We start from the raw sequence: 16,532 nt of genomic DNA on the forward strand, positions 1-16,532 counted from the left end.
GCGCCCATCACTCAAGTCTTGCCCATAGCTACTTAGGCGATCGCCACATGTCTAATCGAGGATCCAACGGTTCTCGATGCCTTTATCCGCATTTTGTTCGCTATGTCTCTTTTCAAAACGTTGGATCTTTGCTTGGACACATGGAGTTCGCTCAGGTAGCTATGAACCGACCTAGGCGATGGACGCTCAGGAGAAGATTAGGTTCTTGCATTCTTGTACAAGACTGATTCACACAGATGGAATCAACCCAAGGTAAAACCCTATGGTAGACTCCAAATGTGTCATACGAGAACTTGATTCACACTCTATTTCTTATTTGCTGATTGTAGTATATGTCGATATGAAACATCCATGGGTATTTTATGTCCTCTTCTGTGTTCATTCCTCATTTATTAATACTGTTTTAGTTGACCCAGCCATGGTTTTAAGTATTGGTACCATATCGGTCATATCATATCATTATCAGCTGAGATTAATACTAATATTTGATCGATTACTCATATCATAGTAAAAAAATACAGTTTCTGAAAAATAAAGGCAAAAGTGACTGAAATGCACCAACCCATCCGAATAGGTATCATACCTAAATCCATGCACCTGGCCCAGATAATATGGTCATTTCCCTTAAAGTAAAATAATAAGCACCAAGGATTTAAAATTCGGGATTGATTCAACTTTCAATCAATAGCGATTCAGATTGAATCAATATCAGTTGAGATCGACCAGATTTATTCTTGTTTTTTTCTTAAATACTTTTTTTGAATCATTTTACGTTACACCTATCAATTGATACCGATTCAATCCAAAGGATCGTGATTTAAGACTATGGTAAGAACCAAGGACATCCTGTAAAAAATTACAATTCTTGGATCATTTCTGACAGATCTCCTCCATGATTGATTCCTGCTGGTTCCTGGATCGAATCGGCCTCCCGCGTCAGCTCTCTCACAGTCTCACCGAATCACCCGACTCACCCGTCGTTAAAAGCTTTAAAATGACAAAGTTTTTGAATACCTTCCTGCAAATACTGAAGCCACGGGTAACTTAAGAGTACTCGAAACCCTAGATCTTCTTCCCCACCTTCTTATACCGCTGGGTTATTGAATTTTGTCTCATTTTCCTCTTGATTCGATCCCTCCGTTCCAAAAGAGATGGATGATAGCTGTGCCGTCTGCGCGGAGCCTCTTGAGTGGGTCGCGTACGGACCTTGCGGTCATCGCGAGGTCTGCTCGACCTGCGTCACCCGTCTTCGATTTATCTGCGACGATCGCCGTTGCTGCATCTGCAAGACTGAGTGCAAAGTTGTCTTTGTCACGAAGGTTTGCCATTGTTTGATTTCTTAGTTATGCAATTTTTTTACTTGTTCATTCCTCTTCATGTACTTTTTAGCATCTTAAGGAGAAAAGAATTTGTGAACTTCGGATCTCTACGCCCCCAACCTCTTCTCTGAATTTAGATTTTTCCGTTTGTTCTACGGAAGTACATCATTCTTTCCCCCTTCCTTCTGTTGTTACCTATTGGCTATTGCCCATTACGGTGCTATTGTTGCCATTCTTTTTACTCCCTAAATGTGTTTGCTTTTTGTTGGCTTCTCAGGCTTTAGGGGATTATACGAGGACGATAACCGACTTTTCGGTCTTCCCATCTGATTCAACGGAGGGTCAAGTGGGAATATATCATTACCATGAGGATACACAAGCTTATTTTGATGATTCAGATTATTACAAAATGATCAGAGCAATGTGTAGGCTCTCTTGCAGTGTATGTGACAAGATGGGGGATGAAGGGAATGATGGCTCCAAGAGAAGGGGAAAGTTTAGAAATGTTGAGCAGTTGAAGAGTCATTTATATCACCGGCATAAATTGTTTATGTGTAGTCTATGTTTGGAAGGAAGGAAGGTGAGATCTGTTTGCTTGAATACTGACAGTTAATGATCTGTTGCTCCATTTTGTTCATACTATTTCTTAACCTGTTTAATTCTACTCTGAGAGGGAAAAATTGTGGTTTCTGATTGCAAAGTTTGTGTCTGATGACTCTGATTGCTGGCTGTGATGCCAGAATTTGGTAATCTTAAAAGATATGTTAAAGAGAAAACAGTTTGAAATTAAAGGTTTAACTTGACACATGTACATAACATACTGTATGATGGGCACTTGACATCTAAAATTTCTTATTGTCTACTTTTTCTGCACCCCCTCCTCCAAAAACACTAAATTAAAGAACATCGTGTACTGTTTCTTTTAATTATTAAATATGCAACAGGATCATTGCACATGAAGATGTGTTAATACGATTTCCATAAGATATAGATATAGCTGATATTTAAGGGATACACTCTTTCAATCATTTAAGGATTGGGGTCTCCTTTGGTTAATTCAGCTGCACATGTACTTCAGTAAAAATACAGTCATATTAATGTGCCTGTTTATCTAATTTTTATTACATATTTATTGCATTTATATTTGGACAATTCTGCCTTTCTTGTGAATAATTACGAATTTTATTTGGAAATGGAAAGAAGTTTCTGTCATTTGTTTTATATGTATACTCGATTCAGGATAGTTTTTAATAACTTTAGAACCTTGCTAATAGGCCCAAGAAGGGGATGGGGAGTCTATGGCATTGAGATAATACTGATGCAGTCCTTAAACCTTAATTTCCAAGTCAGGACTTTATAAAAGTGATGTAGTCCTTAAACCTTAATTTCAGGACTATAGGTCTATTCTGAAGAACTGCTGCTTATTCATAGATGAAGGGCGAATGAGAATTTCATTTCGTAGTCCATTGTAGAACAGCAACAACAACAAACTTATCCCAACCTAATGGGGTCGGCTACATGGATCCATAGAAAACATAATTGAAAAAGGTTAGACAAGAGTTGAGGAGGGGAGGGATGGGAAGATGAGAGATGAGAAAAAAAAATAATGTGTGTGAGAGGGAAGAGGCACAACCCAAAAGTTAGGAAACACTCAGCTACATGGGGTCGGCTACATGGGTCCTTGCTCTCTAAAAGGTTCTATCTAAGGTCATAGTGGGGACAAGACCAAGGCTATGCATGTCATTCCTCACCACTTCGTATATGGTCATTTTAGGCCTGCCCTTAGCTCTTTTAGCTCCTTCAATTTGGATCCGATTACTCCTTACTGGAGCGTCCTCAGGCCTCCTTCGAACATGTCCATACCACCTTAAACGACTTTCACGGAGCTTATCGTTGATCGGTGCCACTTCCAAAACAGATCTAATATGCTCATTCCGTATTTTATCATTCCTAGTTTTTCTGCACATCCATCTTAACATCCTCATCTCAGCTACACATAGTTTGTCAATATGACCCTTCTTGACTGCCCAACATTTTGCCCCATACATCATAGTTGGACACACAACAGTCCTATAGAATTTTCCCTTGAGCTGTAGGGGGACACGCCGATCACATAGGATTCTGGATGCACATCTCCACTTCATCCATCTCACTTTAATCCTCTGTGAGATATCATCCTATACATCACCTTCTTTATTTATGGTAGACCCATGTATCTAAAACAGTCACTTTGATGAATATCTGTCTCATCATGGTAGAAATGTTGTTTAAAGACAGATGAGATCATCATTGAATATGAAGCTGATGTTTCCATTGGGTTTTCATTTCTTCCTACTTTGATCGTGCTAGATGTCATGTATTTTCTTCTTTCAAACGTTTCCTCGTAGTTGGTCAATTATGGATGGAAGAACGAAAGACCGTCATTGATCGTGAAGCAAACTCAGGTACGTTAATGCTCTCTAATCAACTCCACATTATTGTCTTAAAAGGTTTGCAACAAGATAGCATATAGCTCTTTAAAACCGGTTGAAGTGACACCAACAATGTGGCCACAAGAGGAATCGATTGACAGTCTGATTGAAGATGTGGAGACCCAATAACAAATTCCAATTGGAGAGACACCACTTGGAGTTGTTCGTAAGGAGATCGATGTGGTTGAATTTCTTCTTCCTCTGTAGAACTTGGATGTTTGAAAGTGAATTGATTTCCATCAAGTCAAAGCAAGTGTTTGATGATGCCGATTGAGGGGTTATGGTGCTACGACATTACAAAACTCAAGTATGAGCTCCCTTTTTTTTTTCTGAATCAGAAGGGAATAATGTAGGTCCTGTATAAATTTGGGCCAGAAATAAGTATAGGTTCTGGTTGGGCTTTAATTTTTTGTTTATTAATGTAATGACCCATATTTAGGGTTTTAATGTTGAATAGAATATTAGTACTTTAATTACTAGTTAGTATAAGTAGTGGGGTCCATTAGTTATTAATTAGGAAGTTTTTATGTTTTGCAATTGTATTAAATAGAGGTCATTTATTTGTGGGGCCCAGCCTATTAGTGGGATCTGTTTAGAAGAGATTTTAAGTTGTTTAAGTAATCTAGGAAACTTCATCACAAGTTTAGGAAGTTTAGAGTCATTAGAATTGTGGTTGTTGCTGTTAGGTAAAGCGTGTAAACTCCCCCCATCAAATGGAATGACAAAAAGAGTTATTTTGTTTTTGAAACTAGAGTTGGACTTTCTCCTCGCTCTCCCCTCTCCCCTCTTTCTTCCCCCACATTTTCTCCTTTCTATCTCCGCCTTGGGATCTCTTTTCTTTTTCTCTTTCTTACTTTCTCTGTTTTCTCCTCCCTGTGATAGTCCTTTTCTTTCTTCTCTTTGCTACTGTTGCAGGTGCCATCAACGAAAGTTACAACAATTCTTCTTCTCTGCGCAGATCTGCATATATCATTCTGAAATCAGCCTCTTATTCCCTGCTCACACCTTAAACCTGGGTCTATCAGCAGCCTGTTTACCCTAGTTCCTGATTTCGGAAATTATGTTTAAGGACTACATCACCAACCTATATCAAAATTTGGCCCAAATTTAAGCTGTTCATGCATTAAAAACATATAGACTGACAAGTATTTGACAGATACTATAGATTTTACAAAAAAAAAAAAAAAAAAAAAAAAAAAATTCAAGGAACCCTATTAAATTCTGTCCAAATCCTACCTCACTTCAAATGTGGGGTTTAGAGATCCTTCTTGGAGGGCTACAATCCTTGTAGCCGATTCCATTTGGTTGGGACGAGGCTGAGTTGTTGTTGTTGTAGAGATCCTTCTTGGATTATGCAGCTGTGGTGGGAGAGATTCCTCTTAAGTCTGAGTAATCAGCTTGTATGGTCCAACAATGTGAGGATTCAAGATTAGGAATAGGTATGAATGCAACTAGATTTAAATAAAAAAGGAAAAAGTTTTTGGTCATGGCCTATGGTTTTTGCTTCCCCATGTGCCCACTAAACTTCCATTCATAAAACCACCTTATTGTCTAAGTACAGTGTAAATGAAGAGAGAGAACAAGAGAGACAGAGATGGATGTAACCTTGGGAGTCACAACCTTATTGTTGAGACTGCCCACTTCATTTAATATATAATCATGACAAAACCCTAACAAGGGCACAAAGGAAAAACATAAAGTTACTATTCATGAGTTACTGTTCACGTAAACGGTACCCATGAACAGTGCTGTGAACCCTTTAATCAATAATTCCTAACATATAAAAAATCTAACTATCTAGGCCTTTGTGTTGTCTGAACTTCCCCCCTCTCCTAAATCCATGTAGGCTGACTTGACTCTTGGACTCAAAGAAACGAAGAAAGATGCCACTAAATTCATGTTGACCACTAAACCCCATTGTCAGGCCTTATACCCGTAACAATATAAAATTGAATGGTGAAAACTCAACTTAACATTGACAACTGATCACATGTCCAGACTTTATTAGAGCTTCTTCCTTTCTATTCTATGCTTGTCTAAGGAATGCTGTAATGATACATTCTCCCTTGTGGAGGAATGTAAACCGTGTGGCATCTTGGGGCAAATAATTTGTTGATATGATTTTGTGCTTCCCTTAATTTTGGTAGCGATAATGCGCCCGCGCATACATTTTGAGGCAGTCTTGTCACTAACTTTGTATTGTCATTTTTGAATCAGATATTTATTTGTGAACAAAAGTTATATACTAGATTGCAGTTGAACCAACATATAAACACGGGTGACTCTGAAGTGGATGGCAGTGAAAGTGAAAGAGGTGGTTTTATGGGCCATCCCATGTGTGAGTTCTGCAGACGCCCATTCTAAGGGGAAAATGAGTTGTATTCGCATATGTCTACTGAACATTTTACCTGCCACATATGCCAAAGGTAAATTTTGTTTTCTTAATGAAGAAAATTTTGGTAGTTCTGCAATTCAAAAGAACTGAAGCTTACATCAAAATATTTGCTTGAAATTGCAGGCAACATCCAGGACAGTTTGAATATTATAAAAATTATGATGATTTGGAGGTAAGATTTTTTTTTCTTTTTCCGGATGATTCCTTGCTCTTTATTAGTGTCTGATGTTAAATGCCTCCCTTACAGATCCATTTCCGTCGTGAGCATTTCCTATGTGAGGATGAAGCTTGCCTCGCCAAAAAGTTCATTGTTTTTCCAGCAGAATCCGAATTGAAGGTGATGTTGTCGTCAAACTGAATTCGTTGAATAGTTTCTTCCTAATTGTTTATCTTTGCATTTGTAGTAGCTGTGAAAACCTGGACCTTTTCACCCAAAGTACCTTGGTCATAATTTTTTATTGGGAAAATGTTTTCTGTCCAGGAGTGCAGTCTATATCAGCGCTCCCATGTGTCTATATCTCTCATGCCCATGTGAGAAGACATATGCACCCTTGTTTTTTTTTTGGGGGGGGGGGGGAGAGAGAGAGTAGGCCATGCTCCTGGACAGAAAAAAGCTTCCCTTTATTTTGATTTTTTTTCTTTAAAGATTGGGCATGCCTCCATGCAATTTAAGCTGCAGAGTTATATATAGAGGGCGGGTCTTGGTACACCGGTGAGTTTGCTCCATTGCGACCTAGTGGTCGTGGGCTCAAGTAGGGAGACAGCCTCGCTGCAAAGCGGAGGTAAGGCTGTGTACAATTTGACCCTCCCCGGAGAACCCACAGCGGCAGAAGCCTTGTACACTGTGCCTAGTTGGTGGATCCATAGTAGCTGATTCCCTTTATCTTAATGGCTAATAGTGAGACGGATCTGACTTGGAAACCCATGACTGCAGCTGGACCTTGACCAATTCAACATAGGTGGTAGCATGAGTGCATGAATGCCTGGGGAATGGAATTTGATCCTTCTGATTCCTAAATGCAATACGTGGTAGACGAGAATTTGGGAACTTTACTAGTATGTGGGTTTTTCTATAGTAATGCCAAATCCAACTCTAACCGAACTGGGCGAACATTTTGTCCAGTTCTCAGAATAATATTATTATCATTCATACATTGGTGGGTCAAAATATTGTCCTCCTGTGGGTCATTGTATATCTTCTCTTTATTTTCGTAGTGTTGAAATTATTCTGAAATTTACATGTTTTGCATTTCATGAGGTGGTTTACCAGTCATCCTATTTGTGGAGCACGCGACTTATTTGTTTTTGTTTTTATTTGTTTTAGAGGCATAATGCTATAGAGCATGGCGGGCATATGTCTCGTTCAAAGCGGAATGCTGCCCTACAGGTATGTGCTGGATTTCTACCTCTTGTGTATGCAAAGCTTATATATTGCTTTATAACATTCCCTACGATGGTTTCTTTCTGGTAAAAGAAAACAAGGGATGGCACTCCCACTGCATTTCACACTTTGAAAGAAACTCTGCTTTTGTAGTTTCCTACTGTGGATTTTGCTTATCATTGGTTGGTTTTCTGACAATCACTGCATGCTGCTCCCTATTCCATTTTCTTTTATCTTCACAGATTCCAACTAGCTTCCGATATCGGCGAAGTAATGAACAAGATCATCGTCGTGGAAGGGGCCGTGTGTTCCATTCAGATTCCCCTGATGGCCAACTTTTGTTGGCCATTCAAGCGAGCTTTGAGACAGCCATCGAGGAGAACACGATCCATGACCCTTCAGCCAGCACACAAGTTTCTGATCCTGCTGAGATCACTGAGCTTGGAACAGTCTCAGACTCCCCTGAATCCTCTTTTCCTCCGCTACCTACAACACATTCTGAGACCTATTCAAGATACCTTCAGGCAGTGGGACAGAACACTAAAAAGGCACCTTTAGAAGAATCCTCTTTTCCTCCACTTCCTTTGGCACAAGGTAGCAGTCAACAGAAGACTAAACAACCCAAAGGGACAGGTAAGACCACGATGGCTGCTCGGCTCCGCCACCACAACAATGGCACTGTAAATGTTCTCAATTCAGCTCTGGCTTGGCCGGCAGCAAGATCAACAACTAGTAGTTCTGCTCAGTTTAGGCCCCCAACTGATTATGGACTTGTGTCACAACCTAGTCATGCCAGCTCTTCCCAGAGTAAGCTGGTCACAACAAATGGTCTTGTACCATCTAGTTATGCGAGTTCTGCTCAAGCAAGGCCAGCAACAGTTCATGGACTTGCATCGGCTAGCTCTGCAAGCTCATCATGGAATTCAAGTGGTGCTGGTAGGATCAGCCACTCTGCATCAGCTCCTAATCTTGTAGAGACGGGATCTGTGGACTCTTCCATGACTCATTTTCCTCCTGTTTCGGCAGCACAAAAACAGAAAGTGCAAAAAAATCGTGAATCTGTGTGTAATGTTGAAGATGTTCGTACTGCAAACAAATCTTTGGTGGAAAGGATCCGTGCTGCCCTGGAATTTGATGAGAACAAATTCGGTGCTTTCAAAGAGATATCAGCCGAGTATCGTCAAGGTACGATTGATGCAGTTGAGTATCTAGCTTATTCTCTGCAGTTTGGGCTGTCACATCTTGTTCCCGAGCTGGCTAGACTCTGTCCTGATCTTCAGAAGCAGAAAGACTTGCTTGAAATCTACAATGCCAATCTGTGTGACTCTACCCATCAAAATGGATGGGGCAGCAGTTCTAGTCATTCAAAAGACATTAAAAGTGGGAACGAGGGTAAGGGTAAGGGTAAGGGTAAGGGTAAGGGTAAGGGCAAGTGCTTGGGTTACACAAATGGCAATTCGTCGGAAATTCTGGTCAGAAACAAGGGTAAAGGTGAGCATTTGGATGATGCAAGCACCAAGGATACTTTAGCAGACAGCGTCATAAGCACTGTAAAGAAACTGCAGTTAGGTTATAAGCCTCCTGAAGGAGATGTTGAGGTGCTACCAAAGGATGGATATCGTTCTTCCAAAGGAAAATCACAGGTATTAGTTGATGACCAGGTGGGATTGAGTGCTGCCAGTTCACAGCTTGTGGGGTCAACGAACCAAAATGATTCACGGTCTACTGGTGGTGGTCAGAACCAAAGCTTGGGTACTGGGGGAGGAGGAAGTAAACACCGGAAGAAGACTTCAAAGTTCCATAGAGTTCGTCTCGGTGATGGCTCAGCAGCAGCAATTTTAGAGCTTAGGCATTCTGAGCCCATTTCTGAACAAGTTGAAAGGACTGAGAATGGGGATGAGAGTTCTTCCACCGCTGAAGGTTTGCCTGTTCGTGGAGTTTGGCGAAGTGGTGGAGGGCAGAGACTTGTGAGCCAAGTGAGAAAGCAAAGCTGATTGAATTGGCGGTCTAGCATTGTAGAGCAGTGCAAGTTTCTCGTAGCTGAGCTGGGTTGTCATTGAAATTAGTTTATATATAGGTGGGTCCCTTTTTGTATTCCCACTACAATCATTCTGTGTAGCTACACATTCCATTAGCAGCTGTGGTTTTTCCAGTTAGGTAGGTACCAGCTCATAGTGAAGTATACCGATACTAGTAGTGTCTTTTTACTGAGAAGGGGAAGAAGATGAGGTTCTAGGTCTTGTTTTCTATTTGTAATATTTTGTTCATATTATATATCCCTTCTGTTTTAGTGGGAGATTCATATTACATAACACTGGACGGGAGCTGGGGTTAATTTGAAAATAGCCTGACGTTTCTCTGTTGATGCGACAGATATGCTCTTACCTCGAGCCGATGTTGATGTGAATAAATCTAGTTGCTCTGCTGGAATAGGTAAGTGGGTGTCATACTTCGGAACAGCAATGGAAATCGAAATGGTGGTCTGTTTAAACTTGAAATGATCTTGTGCTTGCAGGAAAGCAATTTTTTAGAGTCCAGCTTTTTTTTCTGGAGATGGCACTTTTTTTTTTTTTTTTTTTTTTTTTGCCTAGTGCAATGATGACCATTGGTGAAAGAATTCCTCCATTTTTTTGTTGTGGCACAATGTCATTTTTTTTTTCTTAACATTTTGGCTCCATTTGTTCCCACATAAAACCCCCGTAAAAATCACCATTTTGGTACTATTTTTTATATGAAAATTGATCCTTTTACATAGATTCATTTGACCGAGAAACAAAAGGAGACTTAACAATGAAAGAAACGGTGGAAAATCCTGTTCTGTAAAAAAATTTCCTTCCGCACCTCTTTTATGTCGAAACAAATGGAACCAAACTACATTGATTTTACTTGAATTTTTTTTTTTTTAATCTACGTATTTTTTTGAAACAAAAAAAATCTAGAGAATATCCCTTATTTCAAAGGTGGAGTGTTTCTACTGCGCTTTCATCTGCATCTATGGCCTGAGACACAAGTAGATCTGTAAAGCTTCTAGTAGAGAACTTCCTTTTTGGCCTCGCAGGATCAAAAGGGGTAATCAGCGAAAGAATAAGTGTATATGAGTAACTTTTAATACTTGATCTATATGAATAAAGAATCAAGTTGCATAGCTCAGTTAGCATTGAGAATAAGGGAATCACAAGGATTTTACATCAATATACACTGTCCAAGTCTACGCTTGATATACATGAATCCGCTTTTTTTTTTTTGGGGGGGGGGGGGGCTCATTTTTACACATCACTGCAGTTGATTTTACCAAAGGTTTTCTCACCACTGTAACACATATATAGAAACCCATCTTCATCCTTGAAAGATTGATAAACAGAATCCATGAGACTGCCTGCAGGTAATAGTTGCAGATAAACACTTAAACAGATCCTTTCTTTAACTAAGAATAGGAATGTGCTGCTAGAGAAGCTGAAGAAAAGATGTTCAGCATAAAAGAAGGTGAACCATACCTGTTTGAGGTAATGTGTTTTTCACAAACACAAAGAGAGCTTTCCCAGGAGTCAGATGGAGCCTAATGCTTAAAATGTGTATGAATTGCCCAACAGACATATCTCGTGGGACCAGGTACCTGAAAAATTATAAGGAACAAAATGAATCATCCACTTGACGTTCTGGTCTAGCTTTCTAACAAACTAGATACACTGGCACTGGAGTCCGAAACTGGTCAAGACATTGATGCTCCCCACTCCTCTTTCTAATTTTTTTCTTGTGATGGTTGGTTATCGGTTGTCTTCCATCTCTTCTTAGTGTCTGGTGGCTTTCCCTTAACATGATTATAAAAGAGAGAATATGAGTTATGTGAATTCATTTTCACCTTGTCAGGCAGCTCTCCCTGAAGGCTTGAACTGTGATGAATTTGTAAAACCTACAAGATGAGTATCTCTTCTTCCCTTCTCCCTCTTCACCATCTCTCATTCCCTCTGCACACCCTCAAACCAAGATACGGTATATGGTCTCCAGCTAAGGCGCATTCTCCACATTCAAGGTAATCCCTAATTTTACTTCAAGTTATCCCTTGTCCCTAATTATTATTATTATTTTTTTGGAGTGACTTCGCTGTCAACATGAAGGCCAACAATGCGGTTTATGTGGCAGATTCAACCTCATGGGAATCATGGCAAAGTTTCAGGTGGGTAATTTCATTTCTTACATAAAAAATGCTTCAGACAATTAATTTACAACGACCAAGAAAGGTCAAACCATACATTCCATCATATAGGATTTTTTTTGTTGATACTTGTTCATAGTATTCATGAAACTATGTGTAAATAACAAAAAAGGAAGAGGTGAAACTTACTTTTTCTTTTCCATAAAAGGAAGGTCAGTCCTTGAATATTTTTCAGCTACTACCTACAGAACCAATATTCCGAAACAAAAATTAGAACAGTAAAAAACAGGACAATGAACTCAGGAATCATATTTCTTCCCCACAAATATGAGAAAAATTAGAGTTATACCACAAATATGAGGAAATTTGTCTTTGGGGAAATCAGTTCTATTTCTGTAAAAAGGTGCTATTTTATAACATATTTATCCATATTGCTGATATATTTTTTTTTTTGGTGGAACATATTGCTGACTTTGTGGTTAAATCATGACAAGGACCTGAAAAAATCATGTATATCCTAGAAGCCCTAGGTCCAAACATGGAAAATGAGGGAAACCAGCTCTCCCTTCTAACATTCAAATAGAAGCTATTTCATTGAGGCAATTTAACAAATGAATTCTAATCAGAACAGTAGCCTAGCATTAAGCAAGAATAATGTCATAACCCAGAGATATCATCTTTTCCTGGATAGTGAAATAGAGAGAATTCCCTGGAGTATATAGAAGTATATGTTTTTCATAATTCAACGCGACACTATCAAATAGAAAAACCACTAAAAATCCTGGAGACCCCTCTGATTTAAAAATCAAATAAGAAATGAGAATTCCAACTCTTGATTCTGTTTTTACCAGCATTTTTCATATTTGAATAGATAAACCTTAAATTGGAGCAAGAATTGAAATTACAAATAGAACAGAGAGATGGAAGTTCAAGAACATAGAACAAATGTTAAGAAAATTAGTAGGATACTTTGAATACTTACAGGCACTCGATCGGGATATTTGACAAGTATATCTCGTGATTCTTTAGATCGTTGCTCTGCAACAGATCAAACAACGGAATGAAATGAAATTCCAAGAGAGAAAGAGAAAGATGAATTCGTAGCAATGAAAGCAACAGAACAAACCGAATGGGAATTCTTCTTTAAAAGATCTCATCTTGCCCATGAATGCCTCTGTGTTTCAGTGCCTGGAAGCTCTAAAGAAGATAAGTGGTAAGGCCAAAGGAAAGAAGATCGTGGAAGAATAAGAAGGTGAGCTGAAGAGGTTGAGGCGTATAAGATAGCGTACGGTTCCAACATGTGTACAGCTTTGTAGACTAGCTTGTGCTTGTGCAAGTTATTAGATAAGAAATTACAAGGGAAAGTTTTAGTCTTCTAGATAGGCATATTTAGTCAAATTCAAGGAATGGTTTCTTACGAGAGAAGGGTATCGGTGTTGGTCGAGATCGATATCGGGTGGAGGGTAAAATCGAAAAATAAATTGTTTTTTTAACAAAAATATATGGATAAAATTGACCGATATGGGTCAATCTAGATCGATATCGTATTAGCATCGATAGAGATGATATCAATTCGATTCTCAATAACTAAGTCAGAGAGAAGGGAGGTGGGGAAAGGGGGTGGGTAATGAGGGTACGCACAAGAGCATCATTGCATCAATATGGGTGGGGGTGATCATTTCGCATACTCTAGTGCTTGGATGTAGATTGCATGCCGTGTGTCATTAATTTTTTTTTCCTCGTAAATAAATAATAATTAAATAAAGTAGAATAATCCACCAAATATCACTTGAGAGGTCCAACCCAATACCTTTAAGATATTAGATGGAGCTGACTCAATGGTATACTAAAACATATCCAAGAGTCTTCATTATTTTGTTTCTCTTATTTAATAAAAATTTAGGGCTTCTCCGGGTCTCAGAGAATATTCGGGTTAAAAAAAAAAAAAAAAAAGAAGTGAGAATATATACCAATAACTCTCAAAGTCTCAGCATCTCAACATTCTCTTTATGTATTTTACCAAAAAAAAAAAAAAATTCCCTTTACATATTGACAAACATTTACATGGATATACATTTCTTGATGAGGACAACATATTAGGGGGTGTTTGGTTCGATAAATCTTTGGAATGACATTCTTTAGAATGATAATTCTTAATTTTTTGAGTTGTTTGGTTCCACTAAGAAGTCTCAGCATCTCAACATTCTCTTTATGTATTTTACCAAAAAAAAAATTCCCTTTACGTATCGGCAAACATTTACATGGATATACATTTCTTGATGAGTACAACATATTAGGGGGTGTTTGGTTCGATAAATCTTTGGAATGACATTCTTTAGAAAGATAATTCTTAATTTTTTGAGTTGTTTGGTTCCACTAGGATGACCCTCATAAGTGAGCATCCTACTTCCCATGAATGACCATATTACAAAGGATGTGTTCCAAATCTGAGTTTACCTCAACACTTAAACTCAGATTTGAGCAACATTTTTACCACCTAGTATAAAAGGAGAAAGCGGAAAGACGTTCTCTTCGGAAGCCAATATCTCAACCCGTGAAAAACATGTACTAGCCTTAAGGCAACCAAACGATTTTTCAGAAAGAAACATAATTCAAAAGAATGTCTATCAAAAGATTGACATTTATATCCGATACATACACCATTTGATTTACCGAACCAAACACCCCCTAAAGGACTTAGCTTTGATTGCATGTTAAAGTGTTCCAAAGTTAAAGAATTCTACCTAGTACCGAGTAGTAGTAGTTGTATTTAGGGGTGTCAATTTCATGCCCGCACCGATAAATTTAGTCAAATCCAACACATTTATGGTCTGGCCTAGATTGACTTGATTAATAAATGTGTTGGGCTTGAACGTTAATAAACAGATAGTATAGGTTGCAGCCACCTAGCTCAACGGGTGCCTGATCTGCCCAATACATTTATAAGTCTGACCTAAACCGGTTCTTTTAAGCCCAACCTAGCCCAATCCTTTTAATACTATTTCAAATCCTCGTTTTGCCACCAATAAAATTGAAGAGTAAAGCGAAAGTACAAGTGGGTGTGCTCCAATTTTCAAGATGAACAATATATTGATCGATGAGCAGGCCCTTTAACAATAGGAAATTAACTTTAAAAATGAAATTTATGTGATTGAGGTGGTTTGTTTTTGTTTTTAATCCCGAATATTATCTGGGACCCGGGATAGCCCTTAGAGTTTTATTAAATATGAAATTGATAATAAAAAGACAAGGGGGGACATAACCCGCCTTACCCCAACCCAGGAGAGACAAGTCACTCTAACACTTTTAAAACCCAAAAGAAAATACTTATAAGATAACTATTACATTCTAAAGATTGGTATACCATCTTTGTCCTCTCGAATGATGCAACTAAGATCATCTGGAAGAGAATCATCAACATAGAAAACCAAATTTATTGTAGACTCACATGCAAAATTAGCTAACCAATCCGCCGCTCGATTGCTTTCCCTAAAAGAAAACGAGATATGGGCTTTTAGAGAATCGCAGATGTTGATAAATTCCTGAAACTAATACCAACAGCTCCACAAATTACAGGATCTTTGGATAATCAGCTTCACAATCAAGGAGTCAGAATTAACATAAAAATCGGAGAGGTCCAATTCCCCCACACAATCTCTATCCATCTCTAAGGGCTCTCAATCCAACCATTAAATTTGAACACACCACATAGAAATTGGAGAATGCCGCAAGAACATTCACGTTGTTGTTTCTAATAATGTCTCCCCCAGCACTAATGCTTGGTGGTGAATTAATGGTCGTTTGTAGGTTATGCCTAGGGTTTAAAACTCGGTATCGGTATGGTAGGTCACAATTAAAATTGATATGATACGGATCGGTATTAGTAAGGATCGGTTAAGAATAAAAAATCGAACAGTTTTCCCAGATCGGTCATAGTATCGGTTAGGATAGGTAAAAAAAAAAAAATAATCTAAAAAGATTAAAACACCAAAATGAAAGGAGGACAAAGTCACAAAGTTCAGAACAGGGAAGTAAGGGAAACCCAGGAGGAGAAAAAGCTAGGGCAAGTGGAAGAGACAGTGTTCTTCAAGCGAGAGTGGAACATGAACTGGCCTTTCTTGGTCAGTTTGGCCATCACCGGCACCATCATCACCAAGCTTTCTCTTGGACTCACTGAGGAGGATGCTAAGAATTCCCCTTTCGTTCAGAGGCACAAGAGGTGAACATCGGGACTCCTGATATAGTTCCAGGTAGTAATTTTGTGTGGACGGGAGGCTTGGCTGTTTGTGTCTAATTTGTGATCAAATAATGAATTGCTACAATGATCAAGATCTTTGTTTCTTGGATTTAATTTTTAGGCTGTCCTTTTGATTTGAATAAGGTTGAACTTCGTTGATTCTGGAATACATGCAAGGCTTGGTTTTTGGCTTGATTGAATATTAACATGGAGACTTAGAAAGTGTTGAGTAGTATCTTTTGTTCCCCCATCATTCAGCCAGTGGCTCTTGTATGTTTCCAACTTTAAATGAACCTTGTTGGCCACTATCTCATATGAAACCTTTTATTTTATGTGGTCTAAAAAAAAAAAAAAATTTCAGAACAAAGAGTGGAATCTGAGGAATGGCAACTTGAACGAATCCACTGAGTCGCCAGAGCCTGTTGTGAGGACAAAGAATAGGAGGGCGGAGAGGGCGAGGATGAGACCACCGAGGACGAACCAGGGGCGAGCAGAGCCTGATTTATCGGTGGCGAAGTTCTGCTGGTGACGGATGTATTTGATGGTAGAGAAGGCAAAGGAAAGGCCTTGTGAGAG

At 38.9% G+C, this 16,532-nt stretch overlaps 2 protein-coding genes across 2 annotated transcripts; one reads left to right on the forward strand and one right to left on the reverse strand.

Annotated features, from left to right (window-relative positions):
* The first annotated feature begins 730 nt into the window (after positions 1-730).
* On the forward strand, positions 731-9,938 carry LOC122091431 (E3 ubiquitin-protein ligase ZNF598-like). Its single transcript, XM_042661376.1, is given in 7 exon segments — positions 731-1,319; positions 1,597-1,899; positions 6,008-6,216; positions 6,309-6,357; positions 6,433-6,522; positions 7,510-7,572; positions 7,809-9,938. Coding segments are annotated over 7 exon segments (2,634 nt in total). The 5' UTR covers positions 731-1,151; the 3' UTR covers positions 9,561-9,938.
* A 754-nt stretch (positions 9,939-10,692) lies between these two features.
* On the reverse strand, positions 10,693-13,074 carry LOC122091432 (autophagy-related protein 8i-like). Its single transcript, XM_042661377.1, has 5 exons — positions 12,846-13,074; positions 12,702-12,757; positions 11,909-11,961; positions 11,061-11,179; positions 10,693-10,942 (listed from the first exon to the last, which is right to left on the reverse strand). Exons 1-5 carry the CDS (start codon positions 12,883-12,885, stop codon positions 10,833-10,835), a joined length of 378 nt encoding a protein of 125 aa, XP_042517311.1. The 5' UTR covers positions 12,886-13,074; the 3' UTR covers positions 10,693-10,832.
* Between the last annotated feature and the right edge of the window lie 3,458 nt (positions 13,075-16,532).

This window comes from Macadamia integrifolia, chromosome 10 (genome assembly GCF_013358625.1).
Source record: "Macadamia integrifolia cultivar HAES 741 chromosome 10, SCU_Mint_v3, whole genome shotgun sequence".
NCBI classification, from domain to species: domain Eukaryota; kingdom Viridiplantae; phylum Streptophyta; class Magnoliopsida; order Proteales; family Proteaceae; genus Macadamia; species Macadamia integrifolia.